Genomic DNA, 18,717 nt, shown 5'->3' on the forward strand with positions numbered 1-18,717 from the left:
TAGGAAGTTGTTGCAATGGTCCAGATGTGAAGAGATAGTAGCCTAAACTAATGTGGTAGTTGTATACTCACAAAACTCCTAACTACTAGTAACTATAGCAAACTGGTGAGGAGACTACTAACTAATAGTAACTACAACTAACTAGTGAGGAGACAAAGGCAAGAAATGTTGTGAAGGTAGAAATGACCTGATTTGACTGCTGATTAAATATATGCAGTAAGGAAGAGAGAGAAGTTGACAGTCACTGAGATTGTGAACCTGGATAACTGGAAGGATGGTAGGACCCTTGACAGAAATAGGAAGGTTAGAAGAGGGGTGAGTTGGGGAGGGGAGTAAGGGATGAGGAATGATACTTATGGGATATCCAATCTGAAATACACATTAGGCAGTTGGTCATGTGAGAGTGGATTTCAGATAAAAGCTGGATACGTATACATATACACTTATGTACATATGTATGTATGTATGTATGTAGGCATATATATCTGGCAACCAAGAAGATAAAGATGGGAAAAGTAAGTGTGATAATGAGGTTACCAAGTAACAGAAGGTAATGAGAGAAGAGAAAAGATCCAGCATTGAGTCTTGGTATATACCCACAGTTAGAGGGTAAGATATGGATAATGATGGTAGTTGTGGTGATGATGATGATAATGATGCAGAAAAGGGGATTAAGAATTGGTTAGAGAAGTGGGAAAAACCCAGGGGATAGCAGTTTCTGGAAAACCCGGAGAGGAGAGATTATCTAGGAGAAAAGGATAATCAGCAGTGTAAATAACGTAGAGAAGTCAAGAAAGATAAATCTGGCTGAGAATGGAAGGGAGAGAAAAAGACAATGGTTAGAAGGGATGGTAGGGTCTGGTCATGTTTGGTTTTTTTTTTACATATAGGGAAGACTTGGATCTTTTCTTAGGCAGAAGAGATGGAGGTAGTAGTTAGGGAGAGATTGAAGACTGGCTTGGGGGAGGTATTAAGGGGATTGAGGAGATAGAAGGGAAAAGATAGAATCAATCATATGAAGAAGATTGATAGGAAAGGTCTCCTTCTAATGAGAGACTGGACTAAAAGAGGAAGGAATGGAGGAGGGTGATGTCAAGGGGATATGAGATGTAGGAAAAGGGAGAAAAGGCAGCTTACAGTGAATAGTCTCTATTTTCTCAGTAAAATATGAGACAAGGTCCTCTCTTGGTAAGGGAGGCTTGAAGAGAAAAGAAAAGGTTTGGAACTGTTGTGGCAAATGATATTCCCCTACACACACATACATACACACACATCACCATCTACATTTGGAAAACTAAGGAAAACTGAATGAGGTAAATGGAGAAACAGGAAGAAATTAAGAAATAATAATTCTGAAGATAAATATTATTTTAAAACATAAATGCCAAAGGTGTAGCCACCTTTTTGAAGTTGCGTATCAAATTATCATTTATTCATATCCTGCAGTGAATAGCTGTTTTCATGGGAGTCACTGAAACCACCAAGGAAAGATATTTCTCAAAGTACCAGGGACTGGGTCCCTTGTCCTGCCCCCTGACATCAATCCTACCACCTGTAATTTACCTTTTATAGCCTTATTCCTTTGAGTCTTAAAGACCTTCTGGTGTCTTGAAGTTTTACCCTAAGTCCTTCTCAGCTAAGATTTTAGTCATCAGGAAAGCTCAGAAAAGACAAGTGATGATACAGTGCATAAACTCCTGTTCCTTACTAACCACAGATACTATCCTCTCTTTGCAAAGAAGGAAGAGGGGCCCAGAAAATTGAAATGATTTATCTGAGGTCATACAGCAAGTGTGCTTGGAGCTAGGACTCAAGGCAGCAAGGAGACTGAATAAAGCTTGAAGTCAGAAAGAACTGAGTTCAAAACCTGCCTCAGATCCTTATTAGCTCTGTGACCCTAGGCAAGTGTGTAACCACTCTGTGCCTCAGTTTCCCCATTTGAGAAATAACAGTAGCTCCTTGTTTACAGGGTTTTTGTGAGGATTAAATGAAATCATATGGAAAGCACTTTGCAAACCCAAAAGTACTATATAAATAAAATGCTGGGTAATACTAAGCTCAACTCTTCTGGCCCTGTCCTCTTTCTACTAGACACTTCTGCTACCCATAGGACGTGCATCTGTGAGGAAGAAGGGAAAGACAGGCCTGGAGGAATGACAAGACTGTGTTAGGGGGCAGGGGAAGCCAAAGACAATCTCTTCCTGCTACACAGTTTTGCTTATGGACCAATATAGTAGCTTAATCTCTTCTACCCAGTCTGCTTCAATACCACTTAAAAAAAATCAAAGGATCCCATTGAAAGTGGGAGTTGGGAAAGTAAAATACTCACCAATTTCTCTACCACTTAGTGTTAACAGAGAACAACCCCCTTTCTCTGAGGAATATGTGAAATAATTAGGATTTATTAGGTGACTTACTTGTCTTATGTCTTATGTTCACCCCAATTTGGAGAACTCCTATTTGAGGTAGGAGACAATGGGAGGAGGGTTGCCTCCGGTCTAATAATACGTAGTGTTTAGATGGTACCTTTCCTCCCAGGAGCAAATAAGTTATTTATTATGAAATCAGAGCACATTAGTGAGTCACTGGTGGGGAAGGCGTTTATCATGCATTTGTTAGGTATGATTTACAGAGTTTTATGTCTTATAATAGCTTTCAATTTTGATTAGTCACTTCTGTTTGTTGGCTTTATGTGTGCCGATCATGAATAGTCGCGTGTGTGTGCTTTGCAATTGACCTTTCTAGCTGAGTAACGCATTCATACGAAGGGAATCTAGAGGCGGGGGGGGGGGGGAACAGAAACAGAAAGCAACTGCTTTCTAAACATGTCCACAGTCCAATCTGACCCAGGTAATTAGATTTGTCAGAAGGAAGTAGAATGCTGAGTGGTGGAACTTTTTCAATAATGATGCCTTTCTGTTTGCTGCTCCCTAGACTGTCATCATAGAAATGCAGTTACCAAGCTTGCCAGGGATGGTTTGCTTGAGGCAGTGAGACACCTGAATTGGGAGAGAGCCTGGTTATCCCTTATGGGACTGGGGCGTGTCAGCTGAGTGCAATTCACTGTGATGGTAACAGGCTGAGCACTCCTACTGAATGGAAAGTTTTCTCCATGTAGGATCATGGGAGCATTGATTTAGAGAGCAAAAGTCATCCAGTAAAATCCCCTCAGTCTACACATAAGGAAATTGAAAGTCAGAGAAGGTAAAAGATTGTGCCAGGGTCACACAGCCAAGAAGTAGCTGAGTTGGGGTTTGAGGTCAGCTTATCTAAATTCAATACTTTTTCCAACATATGTTGCTGCCTCAGGCCTTTCTTTCCTGCAATCCTGGGCCAATCTAATGTGAAGAAAGACAGTTGGGTAAGAGCTGGGAGTCTTAATGTAGGGTCTGTGAACTTAAATTTTTTTTCCTTATATTTCAGTATGATTGGTTTCCTTGGTAACCCTCTGTTATTTTATGCATTTAAAAACATTATTATTAAGTTTCACCAAAGAGATCCGTGACATATACAAAAAGATTAAGCACTCCTGGGTTAAGGTTTTCATTCTTTTAAGGGCCCAGGCAGTTGCCTTATCAATTCATCACAAACTGTGGAAAGGATACTGGTCTCATAGGCAGAAGTGCTGGGTTTGAATCTTGACACATCTATTTCCTACCGAAATGACTATGTCACTTAAACCTTTCTAGGCCTCAGTTTCCCCATTTGTAAAACTGGGACAATAATAGTTTACTTTATTAGGGATGTGCTGAGGATGAGAAAGTTGTTAGATCTCTCTGAGACTCTGCTTCCTCATCTGCAAAGTAAAACTAGTATTGTTTATGCTACCTGCCTGCCAGGGTTATTATGAGAGGCACAAGCATTATAGTCTTTTCTGAGTTCTTCCTTGATGACTATAGAAATCTAAGCACTTTATTCAATGCCTATTATGTGGAAGGTATCCCTCTTGTTTAGGGGTTCTTAACCTTTTTCATTTGTGCTAGATCCCATGGACTCCTCAGAATAATGCTTTTAAATAAATAAAGTACATAAGATTATACAGAAAATCAATTGTATTAAAGTAACAATTTAATTGTTTTCCCATCCAAATTCACAGACCCCTTGAAATCTAGCTGTCCCCCATGACTGGAAAGCCCTCCCTCCTCCTCTCTGACCACTGACCTCCCTGGCTTCCTTTAAGTCCTAACTGAAATCCTGCCTCCTCCAGAAAGCCTTCTCTAACCCCTCTTAATTCCAATGCCTTCCCTCTGTTAATAATTTCCTGTTTATCCTGAATGTAATTTACTTTGTCAATGTTTGTTTGCATATTGTCTCCCTCCTTAGACTACAAGCTCCTTGAGGTCAGGGAGTGTCTTTTGCCTCTTTTTGCTTAACACAGTGTCTTGCACATGGGAGGTGCTTCATAAATGTTTACTGAATGGAATTGAATCTGTCTGATCTGATCTATAGGAACTCTTCCTGTGGGCTTCGGGTGAAGAACCCTTGCTCTGTTTGCTGAGGTCACAAAGAAAAATGAAAATTCCAGTAGCACAAATAAGACAAATTTATGACTCATAATACAAAGTAGACCAAAAGGAAGACCAATTTCTAGCTTAGCACTTGCCAGAAAGGTGGTTTCTAGGCCTGGCTATGGATCCTTGCTGTGCTTTGGGTCACAAGGAAGTATTGCCCAGTGTAGCATTAGTGTTGAAAGAAGAGGAAGTTAAAAATAATACTTGTCTTATTAATATCTTCTTTGTGCTAAAAACAATGAAAAATTAACCCACCATGTTAAAACTACAACTAAAAACTTGGAAAGAAAATTATGTTGCAATGAGATGGTGGTAAATAGAATGGCTTTTGTGTTGAAGTTTATAAATGTTGCACTCTCCCCTCCCCCCATTATAAAAAACTTGAAACATCGGTCTTATGAGTCTGATGTGGTTCAAGACAGATGAAACTGAGTCGCATTTTTAAAGTTATAGAATATAGTGTCAGAGCTTTGAAAGGGGCTGGATTGAGTGACTGAAAAGGTGTTGGTATCCTCAATGTAAGTAGGGGCATAAGGAAGAGGGATGGGTTTGGGGAGAAAGCTAATGGGCTCTAGTGAGATGCCTATGGAACTTTCAGATGGAGATGTCTAATAGACATATGTCACCATTTCCTATGGAAGTTTAACAGATAGAATTGGTTGCCAAAACAAGCAGGTCAAAAAAGCCTAGAAACCACTTCAATTAATCAATAAATATTTAAGTGACTACTATGTGCCAGGTACTGTGCCAAGTGTTGGGAATACAAAAAAGAGACAAAAAACAGTCCCTACCCTCAAGGAATTTACAATCTTATGGGAGAGACAATATACAAAGTGAGGTATATACAGGATAAATAGGAAATAACTGAAAGAGGAAGGACACTGGAATTAAGAGGGGTTAAGGAAGGCTTCCTGTAGGAAGTGGGATTTTAGTTGGGATTTAAGGGAAACCAGAGAGGTCAATAAGCTAAGCAGAGGAGGGAGAGTTTTCCAGGCATGGGGGACAGCAGGAGAAAATGCTCAGAGGTGATAGTGACTCCAGTGTCTTGTTTATGGAACAGCCAGGAAGTCTTGCATCACTGGATCAAAGAGTGCATTTTAGAGAGTGAAGTAGAAAGGAAGAGGCTATGAATGGCTTTGAATGCCAAATAGAGTATTTTGTACTTGCCCCTTAAGGCAATAAGGAACCACTGGAATTTTTTTGGGGGGAGGAGTGACATGATCAAACCTATTCTTTTTTTTTATATAAATTTATTTATTTCAAACCTATTCTTTAGGAAAATTTTCTTAGTGGCTGAATGGAGAAGAGATTGAAGTGGGAAAGACTTGGAGAAGGGAGACCCACCAAGAGGCTATTGATTTTCTTGGGAATATCTGGCAATTTTTAGAGAGGTGCTGTTGTTTGTCCTTCGTTTTTTGCTAAAAGTCTGATGCTCCTTCTGTAGTGCTATATTAATGAATGAAGAACTGAAATTGGCAGTATGTACAGTGATGGAGAACCACAGAAATAGGTGACGTTTGAGCAGTAAGAATATAAACTGATATTTATTAGCGGTATTTTAAAAATAAATTAGATCTTCCACAAACAGTGCCTCTGATTTTAGAGGAACTGAGCTAAAGCCTGCTTCTGATGCTACTTGTGTGACCTTGGTCAAGTTGCTTAATTTTCTCGTACCTCAGTTTCTTCATCTATAAAATGAGGGAGTTGGACTCAATGAGTTCTTAGCTCTGTCTCTACAATATGTAGTACTATGCTGCTATGAATTTGTAAGGTATGGGAGACAATTACCCTGGGAAACCTATCCAAACAGGTCATAGTGAATGAAATGGGAGCTGCTTAAAATGGGTCACTTACCTGCCTATTGCATCAACCTACCTTTTCTATATTTTTCTAACAAACACACAAAAAATATTTACCAAATACTTTGTCCCATATCAGAAATAGTGGCTTTGAAGGAATAATACACCTTTCTTCATAATAATAATAAATCCTTTCTATGAAATAAATTATAATCACTGAAGTTTCTGTTTCATAACTGGCCATCTGGCTCAACGGTGACACAGAAGATGGGCAAATACTCTTAATATAGCTTTTAATGGTATTTTTTCAAACCTATTTCCTATTTTTCCATGGGAACACATTTCCCACTTTATAATGATTTCAGTAGGAAATTAGGATTTGCATTTTTTTAATTGTCAACTTGCTTTTATTGCATCTATGTTTTCCATCGTAATAATGTGATACTTCATGTGATATTTTTAGCTCTTCATCCAATTGTTCTCTCATTTTATCCTCACAAATGCTTTCATGCTGTAGATAGAGAAGATATTTTTCCCCATTTGAAAGGTGAGGAAATTGATGTTTGGGGAGGTTGTGATTTACCCAAGGCAGTAACTAGTTAGGAACGAAGCTAAGAATAAGACCCAGGTTGCTTCAGTTGAATTACTGTGCCTCTCACAGTGATGGATATCTGTATTATACCCCACATTTTAGGTGGGTGATGAGAATAAATTAAATCTGTAGTTCTAAATACTCTTTATCTCCAAAGCAGAAAATGTGATATTCAATGAATTAGGAACTTTGTTATATGTTAGGGGTAGGGAACACACTGATCTGTAACAAAAAATAGATATTTACATTAAAGAAAAACAAAACTTGCTTTTTATTTTTTTTAAAAAAAGTAAAACATTTGATTCATTTACTTTAAAGAAATCATTGAATAAATTTGCATTTCCTGTCTTAAAACATTTGATAATAATACCAACAATAATAAAATCCAACTTCATTTTTGTGTTATGGCCAATTAAGGAAAAGAGAATGGTATATATAGAACAGATTCAGAAGCAGAAAAGTAGACATAAAAGCATCCATCTTCACTAAACAAGAGCGATACACAGAATAACAAAAGCTGTTAGATGTCACAGTGGAGGGAGTGCTGCGCCTGGAGTCAGAAAACCTGAGTTCAGATTTCACCTCAGACACTTAACTAGCTGTGTGACCCTAGGCAAGTCACATAATCTTTGTCTGCTGCACTTTTCTCAACTATAAAATGGTGATAATTGTAGTGTCTGCCTCTTAGGGTTGTTGGGAGGATCAGATGAGATAATATTTGTAAAGTGCTTTGCCGGCCTTAGAGTGATTATTGTTGTTCAGTCCTTTCGGTCGTGACTGACTCTTTGTGACCCCATTTGGGGTTTTCTTATCAAAAAAAGATACTAGAGTGATTTGCCATTTACTTCTCTGGCACGTTTTACAGGTGAGAAAACTGAGGCAAACAGGATTAAGTGACTTGCTGAGGGTCACACAGCTAGTAAGTGTCTGAGGCCAGATTTGAACCCAGGAAGATGAGTCTTCCTGACTCCAGGCCTGGCTCTTTATCTACTGTGCCACCTAGCTGCCCAAAGTGATTATTATTATTATTAGCTATTATGATAAGCTATTAGCTAATGTGATATATAATTATAATATACATTATATATTATGTATATAATATATAAAATAGTGATTATTAGCTATTTTGATTAGCTATTATTAACAGACCTTTAAAAAAAGAGGGAGAAAAGTCCCATCTCGTAGCCTTTTTTGATCTCATCATTAAAGATAATTAAAATCGTGGTTCATGTTTGCAGCTGTAGGCATGTGAGCATACCATCTAAGAAAGTAAGAATTCAGTTCAGGGGTTGAATCTAGCTTGAAAGCCTAAAATTGCATAGCCTATTTCTTTTACATGCATTAGCACAATCTGATTTCTGTTCAATAACAAAGTCTAAAGGGCAGTTTGTCTCTGTGGTGGAAAGCAAATAGAAGCAGAAATCGTATGAAATGGGTTTGGATCACTGAGAGGGCTTGTTCTGAGTGCTGAACTAATGGCAAATGGGATGCCCAGCACAGGCCTAATGATGAGTGCAGGCATGGAGTATTTATGTAGCACTTCGGCACAGTCCTCTGCAGTCATTTATTTATGATGTTGCCCCCATCAGCAGTTGTGTATTAGGAATGTGGGCAGCACTGACTCTGCTGAGCTGCTATTCCCCAAATTCTTCAGGGAATTCCATTATATGTATTTGATAGGAGCTAGAATTGGATGTCTCACATGAAATATAAACTGCCAAGTGAAATAAACTGTCTATTTCTGTGTGTCTGGATTTTTTAGGATCTTTGAGTACATGTGTATATTTGCAACATGGCCCATTCCTTTAAAAAGTCAGGAGTTTTTTTGTTTGTTTTTTAGGGCAGGTCATGTATACATGTATATAAAGATTAATGCTTCTCTGTGTATATGAGATCATGCCTTCATTGAATAGAGCAGGCCAAAGTTAGGTATTCAGTTCCTGGAGAAGTCAATTAACTTTACTGTATTCATTGGTTACTGAGTCCTAATGTAGTTTGTAGTTCATGTGAATAATTTAACTTGCAGCAGCATCATGGTATAGTGGATAAAGAACCAGTCTTAGAGACAGAAAGATCTGAGTTCAAGTCCTGATTCTGACACATACTGGCTGTGTGACCTTGTACAAGTCTGTGCTTCAGGTTCTAAGTTGCAGAGCATCTGCTGATCTGTATTGGTGGAGGGAACTTTTTTCATGGAGAGGAATTCCCTATACAATAGGATGAAATCACACATATGGCAAAAATGTCAAAGTCCAGCTTGCTAGCAGATTCCATGGTGATTTTCTCATGATCTCTAGCTTCCTTGTCAAGTCCCAACACATAGCGTTGTTCAGTTGGGTCTGGTGCTCTGTGACTCCATGGACCATAGTGTCCATGGGGTTTTCTTGGCAAAAATGCTGAAGTGGTTTGCCATTTCCTTCTCCAGTGGATTAAGGCAGACAGAGGTTAAGTGACTTGCCCTGGGTCACAAAGCAAATGTGAGGTCACATTTGAACTCAGTTCTTCCTGACTCCAGGTCTAGCATTCCATCCACTGAGCCACCTAGGTGTCAAAAGTGGGATATAAACCAGCTGCTTTTGAGTAGCCAGCAGTCTTATTGGTTACAGACTCTAGTTAAGTACCTTCAAAGAAGGTAAGTCACTTGCCTCAGGTCACACAGGTAATTAGTGGCAGAGCTGGTAAGGAAGACTAGGTAAGAGAGTAAGAATAGGTAGGGTAAGTGCAATACCACAGCTATAAAAAATAACTCAAAAATATTCACCCTATTGGTAGTGAGTCAATGATGTCATCCTTCTATATAAAGACATGGACTTTACTCTATGCCTGGATACATTGTCCCTAGGGAATATTAGAATGTAAGCTACCTGAGGGCAATGACTATTTGGGGGGTTTGCCTTTGCGTTTTTAGCACGTAGTATAGGCGCTAAACATGTAATAGGTGTTTAAGAAATACTTGTTGCATGGAAGGATTGTAACTGATCCCTTCAGCTAGTGCTAAAGCCATGACTGTAATCTTTAAGCAAATCTTCATCATTTAAGTTTCCTAATGAACTAACTGTGGAGTTTCTGTAAACTTTAGATATTCTTTGTGGAAAGATGGCATGAGAACTAGACTTTATTTTTATGAAAAGGAATGTCACATGTACGAAACAGGTATGGGAAGGAGTGTAAAATGTCAGAATTATCCTTCATCATAAAGAACCTTAAGCCCCAGGCATCATGCTCAGTGTGATGTTTTAGGGGACTCAAAACTGGCATGTACTTAAGCTACCTCTCACCAGCTTTTGAGAGCTGATTGTTGAATTTTGAGTGTGAGCATTTGCACCTCAGAAGTCAGCAAATGCTACAAATCAGGGCTTGATTTTGTTGTTTTATTTTATTATTTTGTTGATTGTCTAGACTTAAGAAAGTTAACAATGCAGATTAAACTTAAAAGTGTATTATGGGTAATTTTTTTCTCCCAGTGAGATACACATCTGCTTGTAATTCTTGTTTTGATTTGAGAATGAGCCTCCATCCAGTTGGTAATCCAGTGCAGGTGATAACGTGGTGCAGTGGAAAGGGCAATGGATTTGGAGGCAAAGGACCTGGATCCAAATCCCAGTTTTGCACCATATTCCCTTTGTGACATTAGGCCGATTATTTAACCTCTATGGATCTGTTTCTTCATCCACAAAATAAAGAGGTTATGGAAAGACTTGTATGGTCTGATGCTAAGTGAAGTGAGCAGAACCAGGAGAACATTGCACACAGTAACAGCCACATTGTGAGATGACTAACGTTGATAGACTTAACCCTTCTCAGCAATACAAGGATGTAAGACATCTCCAAAGGTCTCATTATGGAAAATGCTATCCACATCCAAAGAAAGAACTATGGAGTTTGAATGCAGATCAAAGCATACTATTTGCTATTTTTTTTCTTCTGTTGTGTTTTGTTTCCTCTTTCTGGTGGTTCCTCCTATTGGCTCTAATTCTTACTTCATCACTAATGTGAAAATATGTTTAATGGGAATGTTTATGTAGAGCCTATATCAGATTGCATGCCATCTTGGGGAGAGAAGTGTGTAGGGAGGGGAAGAAATTTAAAACTCAAAAGCTTATGGAAGTGATTGTTGATAATTCAAAATAAATTAATAAAAAATAAAGACGTTAGATGAAATAAATGATGCCTAAGACCTCTCTCTATATCTGTGATCTATGATCCCTTGAGTTACTTGTTAATTAGTCATTAGCTATGAAGTTGGAGATGGGAAGGCAGCATCTGAAATGACTGGCTCATTAGCAGAATGCTACCAACAAAACACCGGCCTCAGGTGTTCCACAAAGAGATAACTTGTTCTCCCTCAACACTATCTAGAAAAGGAAAAAAAAAAAAAGGAAATGTTGATTGGTCTATAGCTGAGGATAAGGAGCAGCTGCAGCTGGCACTCAGAACATTTTAATAAGCTATTTTCCTCATCACCCCTTTATGGAATGTGACTGGAGGTGTTCAGATGGAGAAGAGTGTTCCTGTTGTGATGCAGAGTGTTCCAGTTATTATTATCTTTGCTCTGATTTAGCCTAGAGCCGAATAACTCATTTAAAAAGCCCCTCATTTGATCCTGGTCTCTTACAAGGTAAATAACAATATATGCCAACAGGACACCGGTTTATACTGAATGGTACATTCATTCAGCGCATCTGTAAGTCAATCCTTGAGGTCCTGAGAGTGGCCTGGTCTTTCAGAGGATAAAGAAATTACCTCCCTCACTCTCAAATGGAAATAAAGATGTATAACATAAATATCATATGACATATAGTAGCTGTATCCCCAAGACTGTTGAGCCTTTGGTGGAGTGTCAAAAGGTACTCAGTAAAGAGTTCCATTCACAACTCTCACTTACTGTGTCTTCGTTTTTAATCAAGGGGTTGCAGGTGAAGGAGGAGTAGAAGGAGAGGCCTGAGGCAGCATAGTGCCTTTTTTTGGTATGTTTAGCTCTTAGCATGATGCCTGGCAAATAGCAGACATTTAATAAATGATTGCATCAGAGAACAGGAGGGAAAGTCCTGCAGCAGTGCCCCAGAAGGTTTGGTCCATTCTTGCATAAGAAATGGGAGAGCAGAACTAAAGCCATCCAGACAAGAACCAGACCCTAGTCTGACTCCCTCCCCTTACTCCTCCTTCTCTTTAAGGCCTTAAATTCCTGCTAGCAGAGAGGAGTCCATTACTAGTGCATAAGGGAAAAGTTAGGTGACACAGTGGATAGAGGCCCCAACCTCAAGTCAGGAAGACATCTTGCTGAATTCAAGTCCAGCCTCAGACACTAGCTGTATGACCCTGGGAAAATCACTTAACCCTGTTTGCCTCAGTTTCTTCATATGTAAAATGAGCTAGAGAAGGAAATGGGAAATTCCTCCAACATCTTTTTTTGCCAAGAAAACCCCAATTTGGAGTCACAAAGAATTGGATATGACTGAACAACAACAGCAAGGGAAAAGTAAAATCCTTTTGAGAGGTGCCTCATTTTACAAAGGAAGAAACTGAGAATCATGCAGATTTATTAATAGCAAAATAAGGATTCATACTCAGGTCCTCTGATTCTGAATCCAATTTATATTCCACATGTACCCCACCCCTCTACTCCCTCAAGGCTCCTTGTTAACTGCTGTGAATCTCCTTTTTCCCTGGGAATTAGCCCTTGATGTTCTCTTCAACTGGATGTTAGCTGTATCAAAATGTAGAGGAGATGAGGAGGGGAGAAGGTATATGATTTGCCCTGGTTCCCACATCTGTCTTAAAGGATAAGTCTATGCTGAATCTCCTTAACAGATCAACCATACTAAAGCATGGCCAGTGTGGATTGCATCCTTTGAAAAGATTGGTTCATTTTTCCTCTTAAAGCAATTGATTTGTATCCACAGCTACCTGGCACCCTTGATTGATTGAAACTCCTGAATGGTGGTGCCCAATGCTGTCTCTAAATCAGTCTGTGTTAATTCATTTTGAAATGGCCAGAGAGACAAAATTACTTCAATCACAAATATTTATTCTCTGTTCTGTTTTGTTAACTCAGCATGATGTAGCAGCAAAAATTCTGTTTTCCTCCTTCTTTAAAGGCTAGCCCTAAATAATATATGATTTCGTCTGCCTGTGATTTGATGCTCTAGCAAGACCTCAGGATGTGATAGTAGTATAGATGACTTAGGCTAAAGGAAGCCATGGACTTTTGTTTTAGCCCAGGGCAAGAAGCAGATCCTTTAATATAACTTTATGAGTAGTTTACTAATGGCCTTCCAGTAAGACTTTTCACCAGATACAGAACTGTTGCTGCTACTGTTGTTTTTTTATAAATGTAATTTTGTTCTTGGGAGCCAATTCTTCCCTAGCACAGTCATTACTAACTCTACCTTATACTTGGTGAAAGTGAATAGGATGCTTCTTTATGATATTTTCTTCCACATTATGTGAAATAAAATGAACTTGGACTTTACTTATTCATGAAATGGAAAGAATATTAAATTTGCAGTCAAACTTTTTGTATTTGAATCCTAGTTCGACTATTCACTACCCACGTGGTACCTTACCACCCTAGACAAGTAACTTGATCTGTGTAGGACTGTTTCTTCATCTGTAAAATGGGTTGGAGGTGGGGCTTGTTTTAGAATAGTTGATTTCTAAGGCCCCTTCTAGGTATAAAGCTACTGTCTTCTAAGCTATGAATTAGAAACAAAGCTGAAACTTATCTTCACTTAGAAAAACTTTTCTTGAAAGAGATTATCAATGAACAGGAAACAAGATATAGGAGAAGGATGATAATAATGCTCAAAGATACAGGTTTTTCAAATCTTCAAGAGGAACTGATTTAGGACTGTGCTGGAAAATATTTAACAACTGGCTTTCTAAGAGGAAAATTTTTACACAACATATTTCTAAATTTAATTTGCATTATTAACATTTTCTCCATTGCTTTCTTAAATCTAGGCCATCAACAAAACAATAAATCAAGCCCGATTAATGGTGTTTGCTGATTCCCAGGGTATCAGTGCTCTCACTGAAAATTTAACAATCAACTCTCACAAGCTAGTTCCTGCTGACTCCAGATCACTCCTGGACTGATTTATATAGAAGTGACTACCATTAATTAGTCCATGCTGTGTTAAACTACATGAACTTGGAAAAATTGCATTTGTTTAAGATAGCCTTGAATAAGGAGACTCCCTTTCTCCACCCATAAAGATTTATTGGCTCAGCAACTATTAAACATGAATATGCCTCTAGAAAATTGTTGGTGATAAACTTTTTTTTGTCCATGCAGCTAGGTGGTGCAGTGGATAGAGTACTGGGCTTGGTGATAGGAAGATTCATCTTCCTGAGTTCAAATCTGACCTCAGACACTTACTGGCTGTGTAACCCTGGGAAGTCACTTAAGCCCATTTGCCTCAGTTTCCTCATCTGTAAAATAGCTGGAGAAGGAAATGGCAAACCACTCTCGTATCTCTGCTGAGAAAAACCCAGATGAGATCACAAAGAGTCGGACACAACTGAGCAACACTCTGGGAGCTGGATGGCAACATTCATCTGCCTAATTGAATCTGGGGGAGATTATAAGGGGAAGGACCTGGGAAAGTAGGAGCTCAGTGGTGAAAGCCTGCCTCCTTGCTTTAATAGGCAAAATAATAAGATCCATCAATAAACTTATTAAGTGCCTTCCATGTGCTAGGCACTGGGGATACAGAGAAAAAATGATCTTAAAAAATGATTTAAAAGGAGTTTTTAAAAGGATTTTTAAAAGGAATTTATACTCTCTTGAGGGAGATATTATGCACATATAGAAGTATATACAAATAAATACAAGGAAATCTGGTATGAGAAAGGTTGAGGCAGCTATGAGGATCAGGAAAGGCCTCTGTAGGACAGGGCATTTGAACTGAGCTTTGACTTAGAAAACATTAGCAGGGCCCTGAGAATATGGTTGAATAGTTAAGTGGAATTGTTGTCTCCCTTCTACATCCTCTCTCTTTATGTCCTCCCCTCACCCCCAATCATGAACACATACCTTGCTCTTTTCACTTCAGGTCAATATTTCTATCATCTCCCCAATTAATGGAAATGATAGGATTAGGTACATCAAGAGGTTGGACAGAAGATCATTCTGAAATCATGGGCAATCTTGCAGGAAGGATGTAGGCTATGGAATATTCCAAGTCCCTGACAGAGACGTGGCATTGACATAACTAATGTCCTCAAGTGAACCTGTGCACATCTAATGCCCCAGTAATGCAGTTTAGATGGAAAGATTTACTTCCCTGTAGTCCCATTTCTATAAAGCCTGATGTGATTTCTTAATTTGCATAAATGTCCAGATGTGTTCAGCTTAATTTCCATTCAACAGGTGTTTATTTTAGCCCTTATTATGGACTCAGTGCTACACTGGGTGCTCTAGGGAGATACTTATGGAAAAGGAGGGATGTTATCCCTACCCTCCATGAGCTTAGAGTCCTGTTTGACAAGACTAATCATAGAGGGAGGAATAAATACACCAAACCTTTAACACAAGGTCATTGATTTTGAGTCTCTTGGTTTCCAAGTATGCTTTAGGTAAGATGTTACATAACTCATCTTCCTACAATGATAAACCAGGCATCTGGGATTCTGGTACTCTTTTTCTTTTGGATTAGAGGCTGGGATGAAGGGATGAATTGGAGACTTTTTAGTCATTAACTTTTGTAAAAATATGATCCTTCAAGTCCATTAGGCTCACAACCTAGGAGTCATCCTGGATTCCTCACTATCTCTTACCCCTTATATCTAAGCTGTTGTCAAGGCCTGTAAATCTCTTCTTTGCAACATCCCCTTCTCCCCTCTGATACTGCCACCATTTTAGCGCAGGCCTTTATCACCTCATGTCTTGATTATTCCAATAGCCGCTGGTGAGTCAGCCTGTCTTAAGTCTCTCCTCATTCCAATCCATGTTCCTTTCAGCCATCAAAGTGATTTTCCTAAATGAAGGTCCTATCATGTCACTCCTTCTCTCTCCCCCACCCCCAATAAACTCTAGTGTCTTTCTCTTAAATGTTCTCTTTGGCATTCAGAGCCCTTCATAACCTAGCCCCCTCTTACCTTTCTGGTTTTCTTATATCTTACTCCTCACCATATACTCTTCTATCCAGTGACACTGGCCTCCTGGCTGTTCCATGAACAAGACACTCTGTTTCTCAGCTCTGAGTATTTTTTCTGGCTGTCCCCCATGCCTGAATATTCTCCTTCCTCCATGCCAACTACTGTCCTCCCTGGCTTCCTACAAGTCCCAACTAAAATCTCACCTTCTACAGGAAGCCTTCCCTAACCGCTCTTAATTCCAGTGCCTTCCCTCTGTTCATTATCTCCTATTTATCCTGCATATAGCTTGCTTTGTCTATATTTTTTTGACATGTTGTCTTCCTCATTAGACTGTAAGCTCTTTGAGAACAAGGACTATGTCTTGCTTCTTTTTTGTAGACTCAGCGCTTAACATAGTGCATAGCAGTTCAGTGTACATAGCAGGCGCTTGGTAAATGTTTCTTGATTGATTATTAGTTGATATCAGTTGGCCGGCCAGATTTAGCTTTTAGTTCAGGATATTTACTAATATGGTTCAGTAAAAAAATAGTACAAAATATTTTCCCTCTCACCAAAATTGGTGACATAGTCACCTGTCAAGGGGAGACTATTTGGTGGTTTTGTAGGATTCCCACAGGCTATATGACTGGGTGAACATTTATTTGATTGATTTAACATAAATGTTCTCACTTGATAAAAGTATCAGGACTAGAGTATCTTATTAGCTCTTATATGTAAAATGAAGATGTTGCTTACTGTTTCTGTATACGGACTAATGCTCTTAACTCCTCATTTGGCCAAGAAATTTCATTTTTATTCTTGCAACCCTGAGGACTCCGAGCATTACTTATTTTTTCTGTGCTGAAACATGGAGGGAAGAAGTTCATGGTTTTCTTTCTTTTACTTCAGAAATGTCCCTTGAATACTACATTTGCCTTAATCTTTCCATTTGGGGGAAGGAGGGCATGAGGATCGAATTAGTGGATACACAAACATGTAGGTGAACTTGGCTATATGATCAGTTATTAAATACATGATTTATGAATAAAAAAATAAAATAAAAGTGTTGAATGTTAAATGATCTCTTGGGTCCCTCCTGGTTCAAAATCTATGAGCCTATGATCCTTTGAATGTCTAGGTTTTCTATTTGTTATGATTGTGATCGTGAAGTATACAGATGGTGATAATCAGTAATCCTCTTCTTTTTTGTGGGTTTAGGTCCAACCCGAAAGATGCCCCCCAGTTCCAGTGCCATGGACTTCTTCCAGCTCTTTGTCCCCGACAACGTTCTTAAAAACATGGTGGTGCAGACAAACATGTATGCCAAGAAGTATCAGGAGAGGTTTGGGAGTGATGGGGCCTGGGCAGAAGTGACCCTGACCGAGATGAAGGCTTTCCTGGGTTACATGATTTCCACGAGCATCTACCATTGCGAGTCTGTTCTCAGCATCTGGAGCAGCGGCTTCTACAGTAACAAAAGCATTGCCCTTGTCATGAGCCAGTCCCGCTTTGAGAAGATCCTCAAGTACTTCCATGTGGTGGCTTTCCGTTCCAGCCAGACAACTCATGGCCTGTACAAGATCCAGCCCTTCCTAGATTCCCTACAGTATGGCTTTGACTCTGCTTTTAGGCCTTCCCAAACCCAGGTAAGTGTGTCCCTTTCCCCAGAGACAATTGGAAGCCTTCCTAGTCCACTTCCCTCTGTGTTTGGATGCTTTTCCAACTTGGTGTGATTCCTTAAATAAGCTGTACTCAGCCTGTCCTGGAATCAGCAAGTATTAGATAGGTATGGCAGGTAGGTAGTGCAGTGGTTAGAACACTAGACATGGAGTCAGGAAGACCAGGGTCACACCACTAGTAAGAGTCTAAGGTAGGATCAGAACTTAGGTTTTTCTACCTTGAAATCCAGCACTCGATTTGCTATGCCACTTGGTTGCTTTTCAGAATAGGCATCTCCCACCAACAGACTACAACTCATCTATGACTTCATATTGAAGTCCTAGGAAGCTACCTAAGACACATAGGGTCCATGACTTGTGCTAGGTCATACAGTCAGTAAGTATCAAAAATAGAATTTGAATCTGGACTCCAAACCCATTACTCTGTTTGCTATGCCATGCTACCTTACTCTGAAAGCAATAGGCTTTTACAAAAATCATTTATATTCAACTTTGGAATTTACTCTGATTTATTTGGGGGGGCAAGGGATAGGGGAGAGCAGATTTACCTTCCTAATTATGTTTTGCTTAGTCTAAATTTAACATTATTTTGCATTCTTTGAGCATGCACCAATTGGCCATTTGGGGATGACAGCTCAGAAGCTTCTGGGATAGAAGAGGGAAGCCATCTTGGGATTAGAAATATGCTATAAAAAGTGACTAATGGTTGAATATATGATGTATTTTTGTGGGACTACAAGCAGAAAAACAGTGGATCTAGTGGTCGCTGTTCACATCATAAAAATGCTAACAAGTGCACGGGGGGACAACATACAGTGTTGTTCGAGATATGCCAGTCTCCTGGCTGTTCTCCAACTCTGTGTTGGCAATCCTCCATATCTAGAATGCTTTCCCTCCTCACCTCTACCTGACTTCCCTGGCTTCCTCTAAGACTCACCTTTGGCCATCATTGCTCTTCCCCTTCCCCCCAATTTCATTGCTAGGGTCTTCCATCCAAGATTACCTCCCATTTATTTTACTGTAAGAAGAAAATATCTCCCATTCTACTGTATCTG

General features: G+C 39.3%; 1 protein-coding gene across 1 annotated transcript in view; it reads left to right on the plus strand.

Moving 5' to 3' along the window:
- Positions 1-18,717, plus strand: part of PGBD5 (piggyBac transposable element derived 5) — a 169,572-nt gene that overhangs the window by 77,493 nt on the left and 73,362 nt on the right. Inside the window, exon 2 of the mRNA XM_021000431.2 lies at positions 17,202-17,629. Within this exon, the coding sequence (XP_020856090.1) occupies positions 17,202-17,629 (428 nt within the window). The remainder of the gene's footprint in view (positions 1-17,201; positions 17,630-18,717) is intronic.

This window comes from Phascolarctos cinereus, unplaced genomic scaffold (genome assembly GCF_003287225.1).
Source record: "Phascolarctos cinereus isolate Bilbo 61053 unplaced genomic scaffold, phaCin_HiC Scaffold_5;HRSCAF=322, whole genome shotgun sequence".
NCBI classification, from domain to species: Eukaryota; Metazoa; Chordata; class Mammalia; order Diprotodontia; family Phascolarctidae; genus Phascolarctos; species Phascolarctos cinereus.